Here is a 22,629-nt window from a genome sequence, read left to right as displayed (position 1 = left end):
TGCCAATTAATCTCAAATCAATGCTAAAAGTTTTGCATTGTAAGCATTTTTCCCCCTGAGCCTATGCCAATAGGTTCATGTTTATCTGCTCCAGTGAGTCCTATTCTATTGGCAATACCTCTCTACAGGGACCAGACTGGCTGTGTGTGCATTTGCACGTGTCAGCAATGGGTGCAACTAAAAGTAGCTGAATGCATTTATTCTGGCCACTTCGCATTGAGGCAAAGGTGAGCACTTATATAAACAGATAAAATGAAACACAGCTAGTTAAAACTTGTAACATGGATCTAGCAAACTGTCCATGACTGGGTGATGGTGGCCATGTGATGACATGAGGTGGGGTCTGGGGGATCATGGAAAGTTGAGTTCTGAGATGTAGCTGAATTGTAAGAGAGCAGAAGCGTGACACTGACCAAATGTTCTACAGCAGTTTACAAAGCATTCTAAAGCACTATTATGAAAGAACAATTAGTAGTTTCCCTTTAATTTGTAATTGACAGGAACTGATATTCTTCTGTCTCTCTTTACTCTCCTCATTAAACCAGTTTCTTCCTTGCGTTTGTCCTACCACTAGCTGCAGTACACCTGAGAAAAATACAGCCTTGAACCTCTTCTCAATGTAAAGATGAAGGAAAGAAAGAGTAAGTGAACAAACATGTTACTTCCAACAGTGCTCAACACTTGCACAATTCCAACAGCATCTCTCTCTTTCAAACTCTTTCCAGTAAACGCATGCATGTGTGTGTGTGTGCGCGCACGTGTGTGCATGTGTGAGAGAGACTGAGGAAGAGAGCTAGTGTATGTAACACAAAGCAGTCTCAAGCAACTAGATGGTATCTTGAGCTTGGAGACCTCAAATGGCTGGAGTATAATATAAAAGTAGAGTTCAGTTAAATAAAGCTTTATTTACTTATTTAACTTTTTGTACAATAGTCAAAGCTTCACAGAAATCCAGGTCCAGACCAAAAGCAAACAGATAATGACAATGACAATAAAACATGGGCCGTAAAACATTTTATTCTGTTACTACATTAAAAACAAATCGGTACCACAAACTAATAGGACAACCATAACATTTTTATAAAATGCATGAATTTCAATATTTTTAAAGAATCTTTTTACATGGTTGGCTCAGTAGGTTGGCTCAGCTTACTGACATCACATTTTAAATGCTAGCAACTCCATTGTAGGTGATTGATGAGAAGAAGCTGATTAACAAAGTGGGGAAATACCCAGAAATATGCCAATGTAAATAATCTTGAACTTGAGCTTGAGCTTGAAGTCAGTTCACAATGTGTCTGGTGTGATGGCATTTAGTCATTCCTGCAATCTCCTCATTTACTTTATTCTGTAGAGAGGAACTGTATTGACTTTGCCCCTATTTCAGATAGCTTCAAATAGCTTGTGCCAACTCACCGTAATTGAAGAAGAAACAGATTTAGCCAACTGTGCAAAAGCACTTTCTTCTGTGTCAGCATGTACATGTTCTATGCTGATATCTGCAAAGCTTCTATTTCTTTTTTAGGATTTGTTATTTGCTGGTTTAATTTTCAATGTTAGCAAAGCACTTAACAAGACCTACACCACTTCTTTAAAGATTTGATTTATAAAGTTTCTTTGAGAAAATGGGTTGGCTTACAACAGTCTTCTTACACCACATTATCACATTTTATTAACAATCAATGCTTAAACCCAGGTAATTTCAAATGGTTCATTTGCAACTGTAAACAAAAAAGATGAGAAAAAAGTACTGTCATGAAGAAAAGAGATAGAGAGTCTCGACCAATAAGGGGCTGTCACTGACTGAGGAGACGAGTCACAGAAGACCATGAGAAACATGCTGTGAGAGAGAAGCTGGGTTTTCTATTCAAGCATTTCACAAAAAAAAATCTGAAATAAATTGTCTTGTGTTAAGTTGTGTTTCCAATTACTACAGTTATGTAAAGCGACGTTAGATGACATAGGCTACACTGTGATCAGTAGAGGCATTGAATCAAGCAAATTGGACACAAACAGCTAACATTTAAAGGTCTTTGCCTTTAGCAATTATGCTTACAGCCATTAGTAATCCTTTGTGGCTGTGTTGTTTGCAGTTAAGGGAAAATTAACAAACAAAAAAACAAAAAAAAAGAAAAGAAAATGACGAAGACGAAGGAAATGGCAAGATAAAAATACAAAAATAAAACTCCATTAAAACATTTGACTATGGTATGTTAAGTGTTTGCTATGGTGTACTGTGATTTTTATTACATATTAGTTCACTCTTTGAAACCAAATCCACAAACCGGGATAAATTCTGGAAGGAATCAGCAGGTACGGACAGCCCCGTCTGCACACAAGCCTTAAACATACACTTAAAGCCTAGTGATGTGCCTTTGTGAATGAAGCTGCACAGTTTGCAGCTTATTTCCCAGTTACTTAAAAGGTTGGGGTATAGCGCTCAGCAGAACAAAAGGCAGATGCTTGGATTAATTTTGTGTACATAGAGTACACAAAATTAGAGCCAGAAGAGCCAGAAACCACTTTTTCACCACTATTAAATAACACTAAATAACTAAATAATTATTTATTATATAGAGATATTTCTGAGATAATATTTTATCCTTCTTAACACTGAATAGCTGATTAGAAAGCTGCTACTACGTAAAGGACACAGCTAACAAAGCTGGTGTTCTCAGAACAATAGACTGACGACCTCAGTATCACTGAATGTGTTAGGGATTATTATTGGGATCTGGAGAAGCAGAAATTGCTTCAATCTCTAAAACAGAACAATGGAGGGATGGAAAAATATTCCTGTTCTTCAAAGAATGGAAAGCACGAGTAAAAAAGGCAAAAGGTCATTATATCATCATTATTATATAGTTCTTTTTGTAATGTGTTACATTCTACTAACAACATCCTGTCATGTCATGTTACACAACATTGTGACATTCTGTATCACAATAACAATAACAACACCTATTATATTGTATATTGTCATACTGCCAAGTAACACTGTGATGAATTACACAAAGGCACCAACGAGCAAACACAAAGCTCTTTCTTTATTCACAACAGCAGAAACACAACAGCAATAACTGTTATAAAAACACTGTGTGTAGGTGTAGGTGTTTACTTCATAAGAAATGTTTTACAAAGTGGCTACTTTACACTCACAGCTCTCCCATAAATGTGACTACAAAAATGGTGTTTCACTTTACTCTTAAATGCATTTGCTGCATGTATGATTATGATGTGCAGTCAAGACCGCAACGTTAAAAATAAAGCAATGAGCCCCGGCTGGTGACTTCAAGAACACAATTTATGCACCCTGACACACACTATGCCATGTTGCACTGTTACCGCTGAATTTTATTTAAATTCAAGTAAATTCCATGACTACCAACATTCTTTGATACTGGTTTACAAAGTACATTAATTTAGGATGTAATACCTGAACTCAAGTTAGAGGTGTCTAGCCACCAGCTTTTTAAAAGCTCCTTCCACTTGTGTTTTGGAATACACTGTTGTGCTTTTCAAGACTGCAATCCTCGACACATTAAATAATTCTGCAGTTTTTCTGTGATCAAAACACCAAAAAGGTGAGCGCAGACTGAGAACGATATCCAATTCACACCAACCGATCTACAGCAAGACTTTGTGCTTCTGCATATCACTGTTCATTCTATAAATATCAATGTTCATTCCATATATAATCAGCGTTCATTCCATATACAGTTGTATGAAAAAGTTTGGGCACCCCTGATCATTTTGATGATTTTCCTTTATAAATCACTGGTTGTACGGATCAGCAATTTCAGTTAAATATATATAGCAAACGAACAGAGTAATGTTTGAGAAGTGATTTTATAGGATTTACAGAAAGTGTTCATTCATTATTTAAATAAAATTAGGCAGGTGCATAAATTTGGGCACCCTTGTTGTTTTATTGATTTGAACACCTTTAGCACTAATTATTGGAACACATTTTCTTTTTTTTTTTGTAAGCTCATTGACCCTTGACCTACATACACAGGTGAATCCAATTATGAGGAAGTTAAGGTGGCCAATTGCAAGTTTTTCTCCTTTTTGCATCTACTCTGAAGAGTGGCAACATGGGAGCCTCAAAACAACTCACAAATGACCTAAAAACAAACATTGTTCAACATCATGGTTTAGGGGAAGGATACAAAAAGCTATCTCTGAGATTTCAGTCACTGTGAGGAACATAGTGAGGAAATGGAAGACCACAGGCACAGTTCTAGTTAAGGCCCGAAGTGGCAGGCCAAGAAAAATCTCAGCTAGGCAGAGGCGAAGGATGGTGAGAACAGTCATAGTCAACCCACAGACCAGCTCCAAAGACCTACAACATGATCCTGCTGCAGATGGTGTCACTGTGCTCGTTCAACTATGTTCAACTACGCACTTTGTACAAGAAGAGGCTGTAGGGCAGAGTAATGCAGAAGAAGTCTTTTCTGCACACACGCCACAAACAGAGTTGCTTGAGGTATGGTAAAGCACATTTGGACAAACCAGCTTCATTTTGGAATAAGGTGCTGTGGACCAATGAAACTAAAAGTTATTTGGACATAACAAGGGGCGTTTTGCATGGCGGAAAAAAACACAGCATTCCAAGACAAACTTGCTTGCACTTGCTACCTACAGTACAATTTGGTGGTGGTTCCATCATACTGTGGGACTGTGTGGCCATTGCAGGTACTGGGAATCTTGTTAATGTTGAGGGATTGCATGGATTTCAGTCAATATCAGCAGATTCTTGAGAATAATGTTTAAGACTCAGTGATAAAGTTGAAGTTGCGCCGGGGCTGGATACTTCAACAAGACAACGACCGTAAACACTGCTCAAAATCTACAAAAAGGCATTCATGCAGAGGAACAAGTACAACGTTCTAGAATGGCCATCTCAGTCCCCAGACCTGAATATTATTGAAAATCTGTGGTGTGATTTAAAGCGGGATGTCAAGGCTTGGAAACCATCAAACCTGACTGAACTGGAGAGGTTTTGTAAAGAAGAATGGTAGAAAATACATACAACCAGAATCCAGACTCTCATTGGAAGCTATAGGAAGTGTTTAGAGGCTGCTCCTGCAAAAGAAGGATCTACTATATATTGATGTAATTTATGCACCTGCCTAATTTCGTTTATATAATTATTGCACACTATCTGTAAATCATATAAACTTTATTTCACCACTCATATATCAATGTGTTCATCTGTTATATGATATATTTAATTGAAATTGCTGATCCAAACAACCAATGATTTATAAAGGAAAATCTTTAAAATTATTAGGGGTGCCCAAACTTTTTCATACCTCTGTATATCGGCATTCATTCCATATATATCAAAGTTCATTAAATTTTTTCTGTTTGGTTTGCCATAATACACATGATATAATAGTCGCATTGGAAAGCATATTTTGAGCCTATTAGAGCTTGTTTACTATTACTGTGTTTGTATTTATTTCTGGTAGCTATGTCTGCAGTTATTTTGCTATATACAGTCCAATGTATATTTTATCCTTTTATCCTTTTAGCAAATGACAATATCTTTAGATTGTACATGCACATAGCAGGCACAAGTATGAATCTGATACTAGCATAGGGCAGACTGCTCTCTCTGTCTCTTTCTCACTGCTGCTCTGCTGATGTAATCTTCCAGCTCTGCCTTGACGTGCCTTTTCTCTCAGCCAATCAAATCTCACCAGCAGCTTGGAGAGGGTAAACACTACAAAAAAGACACACAGTGGTGAGGTTGCTGTCCATGAAACATTTAGGTCTAGCACACATTTTAATCTTTAATTCCCCCACCACAGCAACAAAGCAGCAGGTTGCATGATCTATATTATTTATATATAGATCCAGAATATGTGTGTGTGTGTGTGTATTATATACATACATGTGTATTATTTTTATTTATAAATAATACACATACACACTCCTGGCAAATTAAAAATAGATAACCCCTGGGTGCTAACTAATAGCACTTAATGGCTGAAACCCGCCTGCTCATCAACAATAGTAATACATATTACCCTCTCATTTGCATTACCATTCTCAGTTGCATTGAGGCAAAGGGCAAGTTGAGCGCTCGCCGAGAGTCCAGGTTTTGTGTGTGGGCATGGCATTTATTGTATTGGTGTGAATGTGTATTTGTGATGGGGTATCAGTAACTCTGTCATTGTTAACATCTCAGCCATATTTTCACCTGTGTGGCTCTCATTCACTGCTCGCATGTTACAGTGACATAAGCTGTGGCAATGGATGTCAAAGCTCTCCTTTCCATTTTCTTCAGTGGTTACATGACTTGTCTTGTTACAGAGTTTGGTGATCACTGTGTTAGTAAAATATCTTAACTTGGTTCTCAACGTCTGAATATGGACACAAATCCTTGGCAATACAAACTGCGACAGAGTTTGCAATTCGCTTTGCCCTAGAGTTGGGTGGCAGCTTTGACTTTACTTGCTCAATGGACCTCTGATTAAAAACACCTGATTGTAGTTGGAATCAGGGCTGATCTAGGCTCAATATTTTTTAATGGCTCGGGTCTCAGCTATCTTAGTACTAATCCAGATCCGATTCTTTGTTTTAAAAACAGCATATTTTTAGAACCGAGAACACACACTATAGAAACCTTCACCTTAGTGCCTTCACCTCACTAAAACTATACTGCTATTTTACAGCACTACCACATAACAGCTGACACACTTGACTGCAGTATTAACAGGGAGGTAAAATTATAAGACATAAGAAACACACTATAAAACAATTTTAAAAAGTATCTACTAAACTAAATAAATCAGTCCAGAATGTCCCATTATAGAAAGTTACTACAAATAAAGCGATTTTACTTCAGTAAAATAAGCACATTAGGCACACTGACATAAACTGTGTTGCTGTATTATTTATACAAACACAAAGATCAGATTTTTATCGGCTGACATTAAGAGACTCAGGCTTGATGGGTGGGCAAAATAACTTGATTGGGACATCCCTAAATTGACATTTGTGAATCCATTCATAATCATTAATGTCATAATGTCATAAATGCATTTTCTTCACCCATATTAATTATGATCTATTATTACATTCTTTTAAAATATTAAGTTTGAGACAGGTATGATATGTTCAGCGTACAGTGGAAGAAATTTGGCAGGAGTATGATTTTGAGAACGATGCAATGTTCTGTCAAGCACATCACTTTCCATGGCAAAGACAAGATCATTTGTGGTTGATGTGATGTAGTTGATGTGGTGCAACAGATAACACTGCTACCTGCCAGTAAGCTTCCACACCATGTGGGAGACATTGGCCCACCACTGTCATATGAGTAACCTTGTAAGTAACTCTGGATAAGAGCATCAGCAAAATTCCATGAATGTAAATGTAAAATGCACAGATACCACTTTTCCTTTCCGATACCAGCTTTTCAAGTATCTGCCGATACAGAGTACAGATACCGTCACCAACTCTGACTTAAATGCTTGATATATGGCAATAAATTCGAATATTTATATTATAGGTTGTACTTTTTTATATTTTATCCTGAATAGGATAGAGTATGCTTAAAAGAACAGCATTTGATGGTTGAGTAACTGCACATTTAAAACGTTTCAGCGCTAAGAAAAAAAAACACAAATTGCCACAAAGAAGGGAACCATAAGCGTTACAAGCGACCTTTTAATGACTTGCTTCTTTGTGCTTGCTTGGACGAAGTCACAGTGTTCTTTGACAGGGTTTCACTTTAAATGCTTAATACGCCTGCACCAGGTGCAAGTCAATAACCACCATAAACATCACACTGGGTTTTCTAGAATGCTAAATTGCCATGGGTAGATTGTCAAGAAAAGTCTATTCAAAAACTTGAACTGAGGCTGATGTACGTGCATCATGAGCCACCGTACACAGACTTCTCCAGAAAAAGGGCTACAACTGCTGCATTCCCTAATATCAATCCACTAGCCACTTGAACTAAAGACAATGTCAGAAGTGTCTAACCTGGCCAAGGAGAAAAACAACTGGACTTTTCATAAGCGATCCAAAGTTCTCTTTTCAGATAAAAGTAACGTTTGCATTTCAATTGGAGTCCAAGTCCAAAAATCTGAAAAAAGAGTGGATAGGTACAGAATCCAATATGAATAAAGTCCAACGTAAAGTTTCTGCAGTCTTTGATAGTGTGGGGTGCCATGTCATCTGCTGATCTGGTATTTGTCCACTGTTTTTTTAGAGCACTTATTTGTTTCCATCTGCTGACAAGCTTTATGGAGAGGCAGTTGTACTTTTCCAGCAGAATGTAGCACCGGCCCACAGTGCCAAAACTACTACCAAATGATTTGCTAACCATAATACTACTATGCTTGACTGACCAGCCAAATCTCTGGACCTCAACCTCATGGAGAATCCATAGGGTGTTTTTGGCCAGTTTTTTAAACAATAACAAACAAATTTAGAACATGTAAAATATGCATTTTTTCCGAGCAGGTTAGTAAAATGCTTCAGGTTCATTAGTTCCATAGTCTCCTCTACTATTTATGCACTTTAGCACTGCTACTCCTTAAAATGTATATTCAAAAATGCATAAAGCCCTAGGACTACTATGCATAGGACATACTATTCATAGCACTGTACCAATACTGTCCCAAGCCTCCACAGAAGCATAGAGACGGTTTCTACAGCAACAAGGGGATCCAAACTGCTTAATGATACATTTAAGATGTTGATAAGATTTCCACAATGTTAATTTATAGTAGTTATTGAATAAGTACTAAGATAAGTAACTGAAAATAAGCCTCAGCAGTAAAGAGCAAAACAAAAGCATCAGTGACAATGCTCCAGTTATAGCAGCATTACTGTTAAGCCTCAGAATTTTGTTCTTACTGATGGTTTGTGGGGGAAAACTTGTATGAGCTCTACTAGCCCCATCCAGAGTGATCTACATGCTTAAGATGGGAGTCACTACAACAGGATCTATTCACACCAACCACATGTTTACAAATTCCAAATAAAAGAGCACATTATCCAATCCACTTTAAGCTTACATGGCCTGCTTAGCAGCCCATCCAATTGGGGGAAGCCTGATACTGCACAAGAGGATAAGGTGACCAATGAAATGCCTTGCATTAAATTACAGGAATTCCATTCACTCTCCTTATAGAGCTGTGCAACCTAGATACATCCCTTTCAAATGCAGCACCATTTCACTAAGAGTGAGGACAATTTGGTAACAAAACAGCACACTTTGTATTCAAGGGAAAAGGTCAATTGCACCAAGCCTTTCTTACTCAAAGTGCAAAAAACTGATGTAGACAAAGTTTATTGTAATTTTACTTGTACAGTTTCAACATTCTGAATCAATTCAGGCAGATTGAGGCTATAGTATTTTATGAAACACTTCAAAATGTTAAATCTTCAAATAAAGCTTCAGATAACTTTGCCTTTAAACAATGCAAAAATTATTCAGATTGCAAACATTAGCATGGCATGAAAGAATAAACAAGGAAAGAGAAAGTGTATTGTAAAGGACAGTCCACAAGTGAATCGGCACTTTGGGTTTTTTTGTGCTGTTACACTTGGAAACTATTAAGATATCTAATACTACACCCAGGCAAATCCCTTCACTTCAGAATTAACCAAATACCACAGCATAATCAAATTAGCTAAACCTTTCCTTGATGGTTTACAAGCATTAGAACTTTCATTCAAGAAAGCAAAAGACAGATGTAGGTTTGAGTCTGCACTTTTTCTATTATAGAAAAAGAGCACAAATAAAAAAACAGTTCTGCTTAACAAGATTTTATGTGTAATAGTAATTTTTATCAAATTTAAATCAGAAAATGCACCATATTCTACTTAGAAACACATATGTACTTACTGAACGTTTAGAATCCATACCTTCAACAGAATTTGCCCCCTATGTTTTAATGACCTATAAGTAAGAAATAAACAATAAAAACTAAATAAACTAAAACTTTTTTTTGTTACTGTCAGTGATAATTGCCCATTCTAAAGGCTACTCCACACTGGGTCATTTGTCTTTGTAACACATTCTTCTCATTGTGCTAAAAATCGATCATTAGAAAGACAAGATAATTAACACACAGGTTGTGGGTTGTGGGATTAGAAACCTGTAGACCGAGCATGGCCTCAAAAAGTATTGCTGAATTAAATAGAGGATTTCTTTCTAGTTTTTTCTAGTTTTGTTTTAACCACTAACACTCTAAACTCAGTTTAAATAATATAGACTTGTCTGGTAGCAAAACTTGTCTTTTGAGTCACCAAACACAAAACACCATCACGATTAACATGACAAATATCCTGAAGTGAAATGCTGCCAACAATATTTGATAATTCACACATGACCATTGACATATTTCAATAAAAGCATCAGTTTCAATATAAGAGTTTGCTTTATTTAGATGATTTAAAATTATTACATTTTATTAAATTATATGAGTCAATTATTAAATTATATCAGTCAATATTATTAGTTATAAAAATAAATCTGCATAGATCTGACATTTCATAATGATATTTGACCAGAACATTTAAGTGATGTTGGACTACTGCTCTTAAACATCTTAGTATTATGAATTGTATTCATTTTACTGCATTGGTAACCTATATAATGCTAACCCAGGTATATGTAGTGCCACCTTTTATATTTAACTACAGTATTTATGTATTGGAATCAATACTGAAAGATAAATATCAGCTATCAGCATTGGCCCACAAGCCTACGTAGTTCAGCAAACAACTCGAGTGCTCTTATAATGCTGAATTCTATGTGCTTAATGCCTCAGCTTCATCTACAGATCAAGACTTTTTTTCAGGCTGTGAGTTTCACTGCCAGTCATGATAAGCAGAGTACCCTAAAGAAGACACATTACACTTTTAGCCAATATTAAGCCTGAGCTGTTTGGAAGAAAGCTTCTTAAAGGGCCAGGGATTACTATGAGGGAGTTACTATTTTTTGCCTCAAGCTTCCTATCGGCTCCTACATTTATACATCACATGTGCACATGTACATGTACACACACACACACACACACACACACACACACACCTCAAGCTCTCTGAATAAATTTGAATATTTAAAAACTGAGAGATTACAAAGCCATTCATTTTATTCATCATAGCCATTACTTTGTTAGATGATTTCCAGAGCGCCAGAGGAGGAAGGGGTTGTAGCAAGCAAAAACACTGCAGTAAATCATAGCTTAGCTTAACCACCAACATCTTTTGCAAATCTGCGAATAGGCCTCAAGGCCAGTATGACTGTACCACAGTATTTAAATATAACGATACTTTAAAATAGTAAAAATATATTAACCACGTGACAATTTCTGACATGCCAAGAGTCCACCTTGAAAACTGAGACATTTGAAACATCCTATGCATACATAATCGGAAAGCTGTGTTTTGGTCATAATCTCAACCTCGCCATTTCCTGCAGACTGCAATTACTTATTACTTACAAACCCGTTCCATATTGTGGAAGTTTATCCAGGCCTATACTGAGAAAAAAAACTTTGATATTTTAATGAACAGAAGTGCACCGAGAGATGCCCTGATTTACAAATATACTACTTGGCAAGAAGAAATTCAATAGTGAAAAATTATAATCAATAAAAAAATTTAAGATTAAAAACTGCAAAATTAACTAAATTAATAAGCAATTCTAAAGTAAATCAGACAATCAAATAAAAAAAAGACAATTATGTCAATTAATAAAATAACTAAATATTTAATTAAGACGAACAATAAACAATAAAATTAAAAATATAAGTAAAATGATTAATTACAACATAAAACTAATAAAATAAAAGGATCATTTTAGATCATAAGAAATGAATGAAAAAAATGAATCGGAATCAATCATCTATAGCTAAATTATAGCAAACTATTTAAACCCATTTAGAACAATAACTTAAAATATAAAACAATATACATTAAAATTTAAAATCATAATAGTATATGATATATGAATTAATTATAATTGATAATACTAGCTAAAATAAAGACAGTAATGTTTAAGCTTGCTTAAATTAGGCTAAATAATAATGTGATTTTTCAATAATAAAAACAATTTTAGAGAGTAATATATATTTTGAATAATTGTCATAGGTGTGTAGGCTTTAATGTGTTAATGAATATGATAATGAATACTGAGAACATTTTATTATATAATTTGACAGCACAGTAGCACTGTGCTACACATTGGGACTACAAGCAGGCAATGATTGAGCGGATCCTTAAATAGGTGCAAGCTAACCCTATCTCCCAGATATGGCAAGACACAGATGTTCTACAGGCTATCAATGTTGCACTAAAACCAGTTAGTGCATTCACTGATATTTTGTCAGGAGAAAATTCATGTTCATATGTAAGTTCATGTGTACTCCCCATGCTTAAACTCTACAGTGAAGAAATGCTAGTTTCCTCAAACAACAACATGCCACTAACCAAAGCCATAAAAGCTGGGATCATTGGCAAGCTGGAGGCTAAATATGAAAATGATGGTCCGAAAACAGCAGCAGCCAGCTGACCTAAAAGGTTTGCTGAGGATCAAGCAGTATCTGAGCTTTCTGCTTATTGTAGTGAGCCTGTAATCCATGGGGACAAAGACCCACTAGTGGAAAACTAACAAAACCCGAAGTTGGTCAAAAAGTACTTGTGCACTTGTGCCACAATTGTACAATCAGAGCGGTTGTTCAGCATAGCAGGCAACATTGTTAGGTAGCTTGCTCAAACCTGACACCTGTTAGTTTTTCTGGTGAAAACATTGAAATTGAGAATAATGTTCTTATATAGTAAATGATCGTGTAGTTATTGGGTTCTTTGTGAAGGACTGCTTATTTTTCTAGTTTTTATGTGAGACGTTAGCTCTTTCATCTTAAATATTTCAGAACAGAAATCAGTGTTAATTTAGTTTATTTTTTTGTTTACATCGAAGTTTTACTGATATTTAATAAAAGAAACGTGTAGAAAATTTGAAAGTTATTTAAACGTGGACGATGCCAAGGGTTTATTAGAAGATTTTCAGACACAGCATTTTTCTTTTAATCTAAAAGAAATAAAAATTGTTTGTTAAATAATTTTTCATTTTATTAATATTATTTTTAATGTTAAAAGAAAGAAAAGACTGTTCCCTTGGAGATGTGAATTTATTTCTATGGTTTCGTGGATTAAAAAGTCAAATAAAATGGCTAATGGCTTGTTTTAAACAAAGACATTTTGTGTTATTATTCCACAAATCGCACCTTCGCGAGCTTACAAGCTGGCATACTTTTCGCAAATAAAAATTGCCTGTAGCTAAAGCTCACAACCAATCAAGTCTTGTCGCATGGTGTCTTAGGCCTCATAGCTGGCCCAGCTTCCTGACACAGCGAACAAAGCCCCTGCAGAATGTCGGCAGCAGTTTGTCTTCTCCGCAATTATGTCACATTGTTCTACAAAGCCAAGTTCCTGCCAACCCCCCTACCCCCCCGCAGTAATACGATATACCGCCGTATAATCTGAAGTCAGTATGTCAATATGAACAATACCGCCCAACCCTACTCGTGGCTCTGAAAAAGCAAACCCCACCATATTTATTTCACAAATATAACACACGTTAGCAATTTGGTACTGGTGTTGGATTTTTTTTTTCATAACACATACTATGCTTACATGCACACTAGGGATGCAATGATGCAATGATGAAGTCATGTTTGGGTACACATCATGGTTTGGACCTTGCGGTTCTGATTTTTGCGTTTGTATCACTTCAGAAATGAGTAGCATTTTTGGATGTAATGTCTGTATGTAAAGATGTAAAATCTCAATTACAACATTTATTTAAGTTAAAACATGTTTATTTAATGTTTATTTTTTGTTGTGGTTTTGAGAATAATAAAACTGGTACAAACTACCAAATCTCTGGTATTGTGACATCCCTAGTTCAAACATATCAATATTTTGCCAACACTACTGTCCTACTACTGGGAAGTGGACAAAGAGGTTTTTGGAGAATACTAGTTCAGTTAGGGGCTCCGAGTGACCAAGCGGACTAAGGTGCTGCCACTACGACATGATGATGAATATTGGTCATGCTGCTGGTCATCATCAGCTGGAACCTGAGAGAGCACAAATGGATCTCTCCAGGTGGGTTGTGCCAAATAAACAAAACAAACAGAAAAGCACTGCTTTTTGCACCAAATAATTCAACTGCCGGAAACAAATTAGACATTTTGCATTCAAGGTTCACGGACATCATTTTGATTTCATTCAGTCTTCACAAACTGCCCTTTAAACATGCCTGAGTAACTTCAATCTGGATACAGCCAACTCAGAGTGCTTCCTTGTGTTCCTTCCACCTGGGAAAAAGAAAACACTTACTGCAGTCACAAGGCACACCTTAGTATCTTCAAAAACTGAAATTAAGCTGCCCAATCCCATAAGTGTCTCACATTTGGTGTGGCATTTTAGGGTTATGGGGAAAGTGAATGGCTGTTTAAAAGCTGCACCGTCAGCACGGTTTGCTGCATTCACAATTAGCACTAATTAGGTCTTCAAGCCAGAGCATACAGAAAACAATGTGCAGATACATCAACTCTGCCTCAAGGTTTTTTTCAGGACAGAGAGCTTTGAAATCATGTGAGACAAGTTAAATGCAGGATTCAGTGTTTTGGTACAGAGACACATTTGGTGCAAGCCTGGCCTTGAGCAAATAACAGTTGACTCTGAAAACACAAGCTTGCTGTACAAATTTAAATAGTGGGAAAAAATTCCCTGTGCCCTAAAGGGTTAAATTTGTCCTGATACCATTCTTACACCCAGATTAAGCCTAAACTAAAAAGAATTTCAAGTGGTAAATTCTCATCACATACACTGTTAATTAGTGCTAGAAGAGACCCTTAAAATGGTTTTTAGTAATACATAGGCCTATAACAACTTACAAAAAAATATTGTTTGAATAGTTCTGGTCCCACTTCAATGGTTGTTCTCTATGATGGAAAAATAACAGAAAACTTGAGCATGCAGAACTATTCACCATTCATGTTTGGGCACCCTGTATGATACTCAATAACCGTGTCAGTAACAACTTTTTTTGAAAAGTGCTTTAAAATGATTTTTTTACCCAGTCTTTTAATTCTTGTTTGGGGAAATTTTACACATTCTTTAAAAGCTTTTAGTTCTCTGAAATTCTTGATCTTTTTTGCATGCACTGCTCTCTTGAGGTATGTGTATAGATTTGTGATGATGTTTAAGTCAGGGGCCTGTGTGTTTAGGATCATTATACTGCTGTAGGAACCATGTTCTTTTCATTATCACTTGTAGTTACTTGTAGTTTTGTTCTTGTCATATAATTCTTCCAAACGTACATTTGCTCACTGCAGCCAAAATGTTTAATCTGAACTTCATCTGCAGACCTTGTTTCCTAAATACATCAAGCTTGTTTAAATGCTCATTCGAAAACATTTGTTGAACATACATACAATATATATCATCTAAGCAAAGTTCCATAGCTAGTATGTTGTCAGTAGATAATACTGCCTCTGTCAAATCATCATTTTTAGTACTCCAAATACTGCCAACATGAACAGAAGAGTGCTATTTACTGCTGAAAGTGCAAGCTGAGTGTAGGTTTTACACAAAAAATAACATCTAAATCCAAAAAAGAAACTAACTAAATACCTAGCCAACAAACTAAGGTGATGGTTGCATGAAAACACTTCTTATAGCCTTCTCCTGCTTTGTTGGAAAAATAATTTTAATTTTGCTGGTCAGAAAATCCCATTGCTGCTGATTGCTGTCACAAGGTTTAAAGAATCATCTTGATAAAAGTTCTTCCAAAGCCCAAAACTCTCCAGCTCCTTTACTCCTAAGAATACAGTTCTATTGCTAATAGGGATGGCCCCAATACCATTTTTTGAGCTCAGGATATTCTGCACTGAAGCTTGCCTTTTTTTAGATAAACGTAAAAAGATAAAAAATAAAAAATGGATTAAAGTACAAAAATTAAAATAAACTGCAGGGAATAGAGGGTAGTGACAACATTTAAACAAGAAAAAAGCAAAACCTTATTCAGATACAAGTAACAGTAATTTTCATTAAGTATTAAAAAAGTGCAAAACACATTCTGTAAGTAACAAACATTTAATAGCTTCAAAAGAAATCAATATTAAATTATGGATTATAGAAAAGCTTAAACAAATGGCTAGCAAAGGAAAAAAATTAATGATGAAAAGTAGTTTTGATTTTGTTTGCGTTTGTGTAAATTTGCTGTCATCTCCCAACATGTTTCCCAACCTGTCCACCTTCCTCCAGAGGTGGCATGCCACAATGGACAAAGATAAGCTGCAGAAAAGCAAATCATAGCTCATTCAGTCTTGGCCAGGACACAATTGTAAAATATAGTGTATATATAATTGTAAAAATAGAATCTGAATCTCAGTTTGACTACCCTCATCCACTACTTTTGGGACAATGAATGAGCAGGTGTCCCAATATATTTATATAATAATACATGTATTGTATTTCCCTGAGAATCACACTCAGTAGCACATAGACGAAGCCCTGCAAAATGCCCTTGCAAACTGGAACCTAGATGACTCATTGTTTGGATGAGGCAAAGAAGGGAAACCCCAAGTAATTTGGGCTGGGGTTCTGGGGGGCTTTGAGCTGATGAGACAGCCCATAGTAATTGTAATTACTAGTAGCCAGGATTTAAGTGTTTCATAGCATCAAATTAACTAAAGGCAAATTAATTAAAAGGCAAATAATCACTTTCCCACATTTATTTACTTAAAACACTCTGCTTAAATGTAAGATGATCTGTATGCCCAGATAATCATGCACACTTCTTTTTAAGTTTTTATTCTGGTTAGTTACTTGCGTGCATGCGAGTGAGCTTAAATGACAATAAAGATAAAGCACTCTGCCATGTGCCTGAGCCTCAAGAGCTATGGAGCTGGTAAGCTGGTAAGCTATGGAGCTGGGTTCATTTTATAAAGCCAGCGTGTGTTCCATCATTATAATACGGTTATCAGGCTGCATTTTGGGTCACTGAAGTTAAAGTGACAGACATAGAGCGGTACTACTTTCTTTGTTTACTTTTGTTGCTTTGGAGCATACATAATATACCCCCACCCCATATATTCACAATGTCACAGGACATCAGAGAGGGAGAAAGTGTGAGTGAGTGAGTGAGCGACCTAGTTCTGACTTTCACCACTCCCTCCCAAATGTAGGTGCCCTGGAACCTTGACGAAGAGTGACTGGTAAAGGACATCAGAGAAGACATTAGGGAAACTATCTGCTCTTTGAACCTCTAACAATGAAATTGCTTTTATGTCCAGTGAGATGTAATGGGGGCAACAGAGGGACGGAAAGGGGGGCGCAAAAGAGACTTCACTATTCTAACATTAGGCTTCATGGTGTTACATTACAGTCTCCAAGATTGTAGTAATTAGAGTTGTAATTAGGCCTGCTAATCAACATTATCGATAGCTTTGATACAAATATTATGATTCACAAGATGAGGTGCCTTGTTTGGAAGAGTATTATACAGCTTGTTCTCTGATCAACAGAGAACATCTAGACCAGTTCAAGCTGACAGAAAGGCTACAGTAACTACAGTAATCATTCTGTACAGTTGTGGTGAACAGAAAAGCATTACAGAATGCTCAACATGTTGAATTCTGAGGCAGATGGGCTACAACAACAGAAGACTATGTCAGGTTCCAGGAACAGAAACCTGACACTTCAGTGGGCACAGGCTCACGGAAATGGAAGGTCATAATTTGGTGTTAACAGCATGGATCTATGGTCCCAACCTGACACTTTAAAAAAATGTGTGCGATTAGGCAGAACAAGCAGAGGCCACAGAAAGTGCTAATCCTAATCAGGCTATGACGTTTCACAGCGTATCCTGTACAATTTAGCTAGTGAAATCACTTCAGCTTAATAGGGTTCTCCATGGAAATCATGCAATGAACGATTGAGGCAGTCCCTACCCAGTATTAGCACAGTGTTCCTCATAAAGTGCTCAGTAAGTTATTTTCTTAGGAGACATAAAATACAGGCATAGATACCCAGGCAAAGCAACCGGGCCTGAGTGTAGCCAACCATATTAATTGTAAACTTCATATCAAAGTTTACCATTAGAGTGATGTTTTTTTTAACAAACAAAGTAGATCACAATGAAAGAAAGTCTGGAAAAGTAAAAAAAAAGCGTCCAGTTTTTAATCCACCCAAGCAGGAGCTCGCCTCATATAATAGGGGTAATGATAAATTTACCCCTCAATTAAATTAGATTCATGATATTGGGTTCTGGGTTGTGGCAGGGCCACAAACAATCTAGTCTGTCAATATTTGTGAATTAAAATAATTATGAGAAATGCTGGAGGGTTAAGCAAAAACTTATTCATTTTAATGAGGAAATTACCTTTTTCCTTGGGTAAACTGTATTGCTTTTTAAATAAATTAAATTGAAAACATTTTAAATGTTGTGTGTTGTGTAAAGGTCGAAAAAAAATCTGTGTGATATATATGCAATGTCAGAGAAAATCCTTAAGCAAGACAATACCTTTCATTTAAAACATTGTACAGTAGTGTAGAAAATAATGAAGTGGCAGCCCAGTGTGTCTGAGTTAGACACACACACAAATTGATGATAAGCATGCTCTATTGTGCTCTGAAAAAGCTGGGCTCTAGCACCATCATTGCCTTTCTTCCATTACGTCACACTGCCAAATGACCCGGCACTGCTGCTGCACACAGCACACCTGCTGCTACAACACCAGCCCACCTGGCCAGCCTCCAGCTCCAGCTCTGCCCCAGCACCCACTATTCCCTGTCTCTGTTACATGCTGTATAACCGTGCACACTCAGCACCACTCGACCTCCCAGGCCCCGGAATCAATTATCTTTCCCGGCCACTGTCAAAATTGGGATCTCCTTCCACTCCTGCTCCCCCAAGGAACCAGCCATGGGTCGAACACTAGGCCTCCCACAATGAAGAAATACCAACAAGTCAATACGGTGCTGGATTACAGTGATAAAGTGTCTTGACAATGCCATTTTGCTCAAACACTTAAGCTACATTCTCAGGCACCCTCAGAATCATGTTTCTTCATCTTCGTGCGCATCTTCTTGATGCGCACAGATGTCCACAGGGAATACAAGCCGTCCAGGTGCTCCTCTGCATTTCTTACTTCTGAGAAACCCAGGACGAAACTGCCATCAAACTGACTGTAATTGAACTCGATCAGCGCTCTACCTTGTCTGCGTTTTCAAGCACCACATGAAACAATGGAACTCTCAAAGCAAGAAAAAAGAATGAAAACTAGAAGAAAAAGCGACAGGCACCTTAAGAACCTTCCCACATCTTCCATTAAAAGAAAACGGCCCCTTTACTTGACTTGTTTTCAAACAAGCTTTTGTTATTGTTTTATCTGACAACATGTAGTTGGAAACACCTAGCCCACAGATGAGCATACCTTTACAAAACACCACTTAAATTCTACAAACATTCCACTTCAAAATGTGTCAAATCCATCTTTTTGACTCCTAATTATTTAGACTAAAGATATCAGTTTACTGCAATAAAGGAACGATATTTATTTGTTTGACCATTTTCCATCCAGTCTTTTACCCTTAGCTGTTTTTGTCACTGTGCCTTAAAGCCTGATATATGTAAATGTATTAAGTCACTGGTGATTGAAATGTAGTGAAAATCGAAAATATAAAAAGATAACACAAGGCACATTTTCAGATATTTTTTACATTTTCTGTATCAAAAAACAATTATGGGACACCACTGTATCAAGTATGAACCAAATTAGGAATATTTGAATCGTTACACCCCACAAACATGACAACAATGATAACTGACCACAGTTGGTCAGGGCTCAATAATACAGTTTTTAGCTGGATAAGGATATCTACTATTTAACAAGGCAGAGCTCACTTGGCCAAAATGCAGCAGCAAATGATCAGTGTTTTAAGACTCCTATTAGAACATTAGGATTGTGCATTAGGATTTTGTTACTGTAGTAGTAATAGTAGTATCTACTACTACTAGTATGAATAGGATCTAATCATGTGATAACTAAATGTAGTTTATAGATATTGTGTTGAAAGTACTTCTTTCTATATTAGAAGTGCATGTCAACATTAGTTAACAACGTTGGTATTTGTGTTCCATTCAAACTGTTCTGCTAGAAACAGTAGCCAATGTACCCAAACTCTCCCATTCTGTAATACTTAAACGCATCTATACCCTAATTTCATGCTCTCCTGTATTGCCAGTGCTGTTAAATGTGTGCCACTCACCCATGGTACACTGTTAAATTGACTGCTTTCACAAATGCCTGGAGGGCAGATTCAGGACTCCAACACTGCCCACTACCTTATTAATGGAAGTGATGTTTGGATGACAAGCCAAGACATACTTAAAAGATGGTTCCTGAACTCTGGTAAATCTGGGTGAAATCTATTTTGGTGACAGTCACATAGCAATACATACACACACACACACACACACACACACACACACGCCAAAACAAAAGATGGACGTAAAAATCAAGAGCTTCAAAAAGAATAGACTACATACCCGTCCTAGCTAAACACAGATAAAACACTGGTGCATTCATGGGTCAAAAAATAAAATTAAATAACAATAATAATAGCAGTGGTACTCATTAGGATTTAGTCATTTACAAATTGCAACAAAAGCTAAACATGAATAAAATGTGTCATTTTACTATGCATGTCTACAATGTGACTTTGGAACTAAAGTGCGCATTGACTATATTTTAGAAACTCTTTGCTAACGTTGTTCAATATAACGTTAAACAACATTCATATACAGTCTGCCACTGCAATAGTAGAATGGTCCAACCATTCTTTAGACTCTAGACAGTCATTCTCTAGGCTCGACTTGAGACAACTAAACAACCATTGTAAAATGCTGACGCACACTAACACTTCGATCATGTCGTTCTCTGAGAATTAGGCAATGGCAAGTTACAGCCCGTTGACCAATGCTCGCCATGTTGACCGTGACACTTCCACATCACATGGGGTGTCCTGTAAGTGGGGACAGTGGTTTACGTGACCTGCACATCACGATGCTGGAAAAGCACAACGTAGCTACCATAAAATCTAAAAACAGACCAAGCATCCACATTTTCCTTTCGCAACCTTCTTGAATGATAAACAGGCTCAGTCACTGCAGATTCTCCATCTGCTCCATTCTAGCAAAACACTGTAAACAAAAGATTCCCCCACCGCAGCCTCCCTGCACAGCCGCAGGGCTTACGAACAGTAGCATCGGACGCTGTCCGGACACTGACCTGAATGGTGCAGGTGTACTCGGTATCGTCCAGCAGTCGGACAGTGCAGCTCAACTCTCTCTCCAGGCTCCTCACGCTGCCACTCATCAGTCGACTCAACATGTTCGCGCTCACACGACCGACCAGCTCAGCCACAGCCACACGGCCAGCGCCGTCACACCGAACTCTCCCTCCGCTTACACACACCCGCAGCCCTAGCGCCACACATTCTTATCCAACGTAAATGGCGGAACGGATACTGGTGTTATGGCTTTCTTTTCTTTCCTTTTTTTAACACAGGTTTCGAATGAATCGCAGCGGTGCGGCAGTCCAGTTGCGTATCAGTGTTACCATTCACCGCTTGCAAATTGAAGTGTGTCTGGCAAGAAAAGGCGGGGTTTGAGCAGAAGATTGCCGTCTAACCCAACCAATGGCCACTTTCCGTTATTTTACGTCAATAAAACGTTGCTATTGTGTATTTGAATGCAGATAAGCCACTACTCATTGTTGCATGCCAACCAGTGCCTTTGATTGCCTTTTATTATTTGAGAGTTTGATATATGTTTACTGAATATAGCAATCTACGTGGTTTAACTTTTGATTTTGCTGGTCTGCTGGTCTGGTCAGAGCTGGTCTGCTCTAATCTAAATTGTACTTATTTTTCCCTGTTCACTGCATCAGTTGTACCATATGCTAATTTGATGCTAGGACTGGCCTAGAACGCTGGATAATAGCTCTGAAAATGTACTGTGTCGGTGTAGCGTAATTTCAGGATAAAAAAAAAATAAAATCTCCATTTTCTTGAAACCTCAGCTATGAACAAGTATTTCAAACGTAACAAAGGAATATTAACAACCAGCCAATCCCATCGCAGAAGGGCGGACCTGTGGGGAAAAAACACCGCGGAATAATCAGCTACACGGACAGAATCTTCATGACAGATCAGCTTATATGTGACTCTCTGGCTCCGCCTAGCGAATTTAAATGGAAACTTGTTTCAATGCATCACATACACACAGCAGCATGCAAAAGGTTGTTCGCCACAGTCAAAATACTTTATTTGTTACTGATACTAATTACGCGAGTAACATTGACCTGATTTGCAAAAGGGCTTTTTGTGCAGACCGGAGTGACAGCTACTTTTCAGTTTCTTCAAGTGACTCTCCTTACAACTGCCGATGTTGATTCTGCTGTATGTATGCCTGCTGAAAAAAACAAGCATGTAACAAGCATGAATAAGCTTGACCACCTAGACCATGAGCAAAATCAAATGCCAACTACACTATGCTGGTCAAGAGCTGGTTGACCA

The 22,629-nt window shown here is 37.3% G+C and overlaps 1 protein-coding gene across 3 annotated transcripts in view; it reads right to left on the bottom strand.

Moving 5' to 3' along the window:
* The window catches only part of frmd5a (FERM domain containing 5a), a 128,402-nt gene extending 106,706 nt beyond the window's left edge, over positions 1 to 21,696 (bottom strand). For all 3 annotated transcript variants that reach the window (XM_072694606.1, XM_072694608.1, XM_072694607.1), the window contains exon 1: positions 21,342 to 21,696. In XM_072694606.1, the coding sequence (XP_072550707.1) occupies positions 21,342 to 21,443 (102 nt within the window). In that variant the 5' untranslated portion in view covers positions 21,444 to 21,696. The remainder of the gene's footprint in view (positions 1 to 21,341) is intronic.
* Positions 21,697 to 22,629: the final 933 nt, after the last annotated feature.

Source organism: Salminus brasiliensis, chromosome 13, assembly GCF_030463535.1.
Source record: "Salminus brasiliensis chromosome 13, fSalBra1.hap2, whole genome shotgun sequence".
Classification (NCBI taxonomy): domain Eukaryota; kingdom Metazoa; phylum Chordata; class Actinopteri; order Characiformes; family Bryconidae; genus Salminus; species Salminus brasiliensis.
This window is presented reverse-complemented; position numbering and strand designations above follow the sequence as displayed.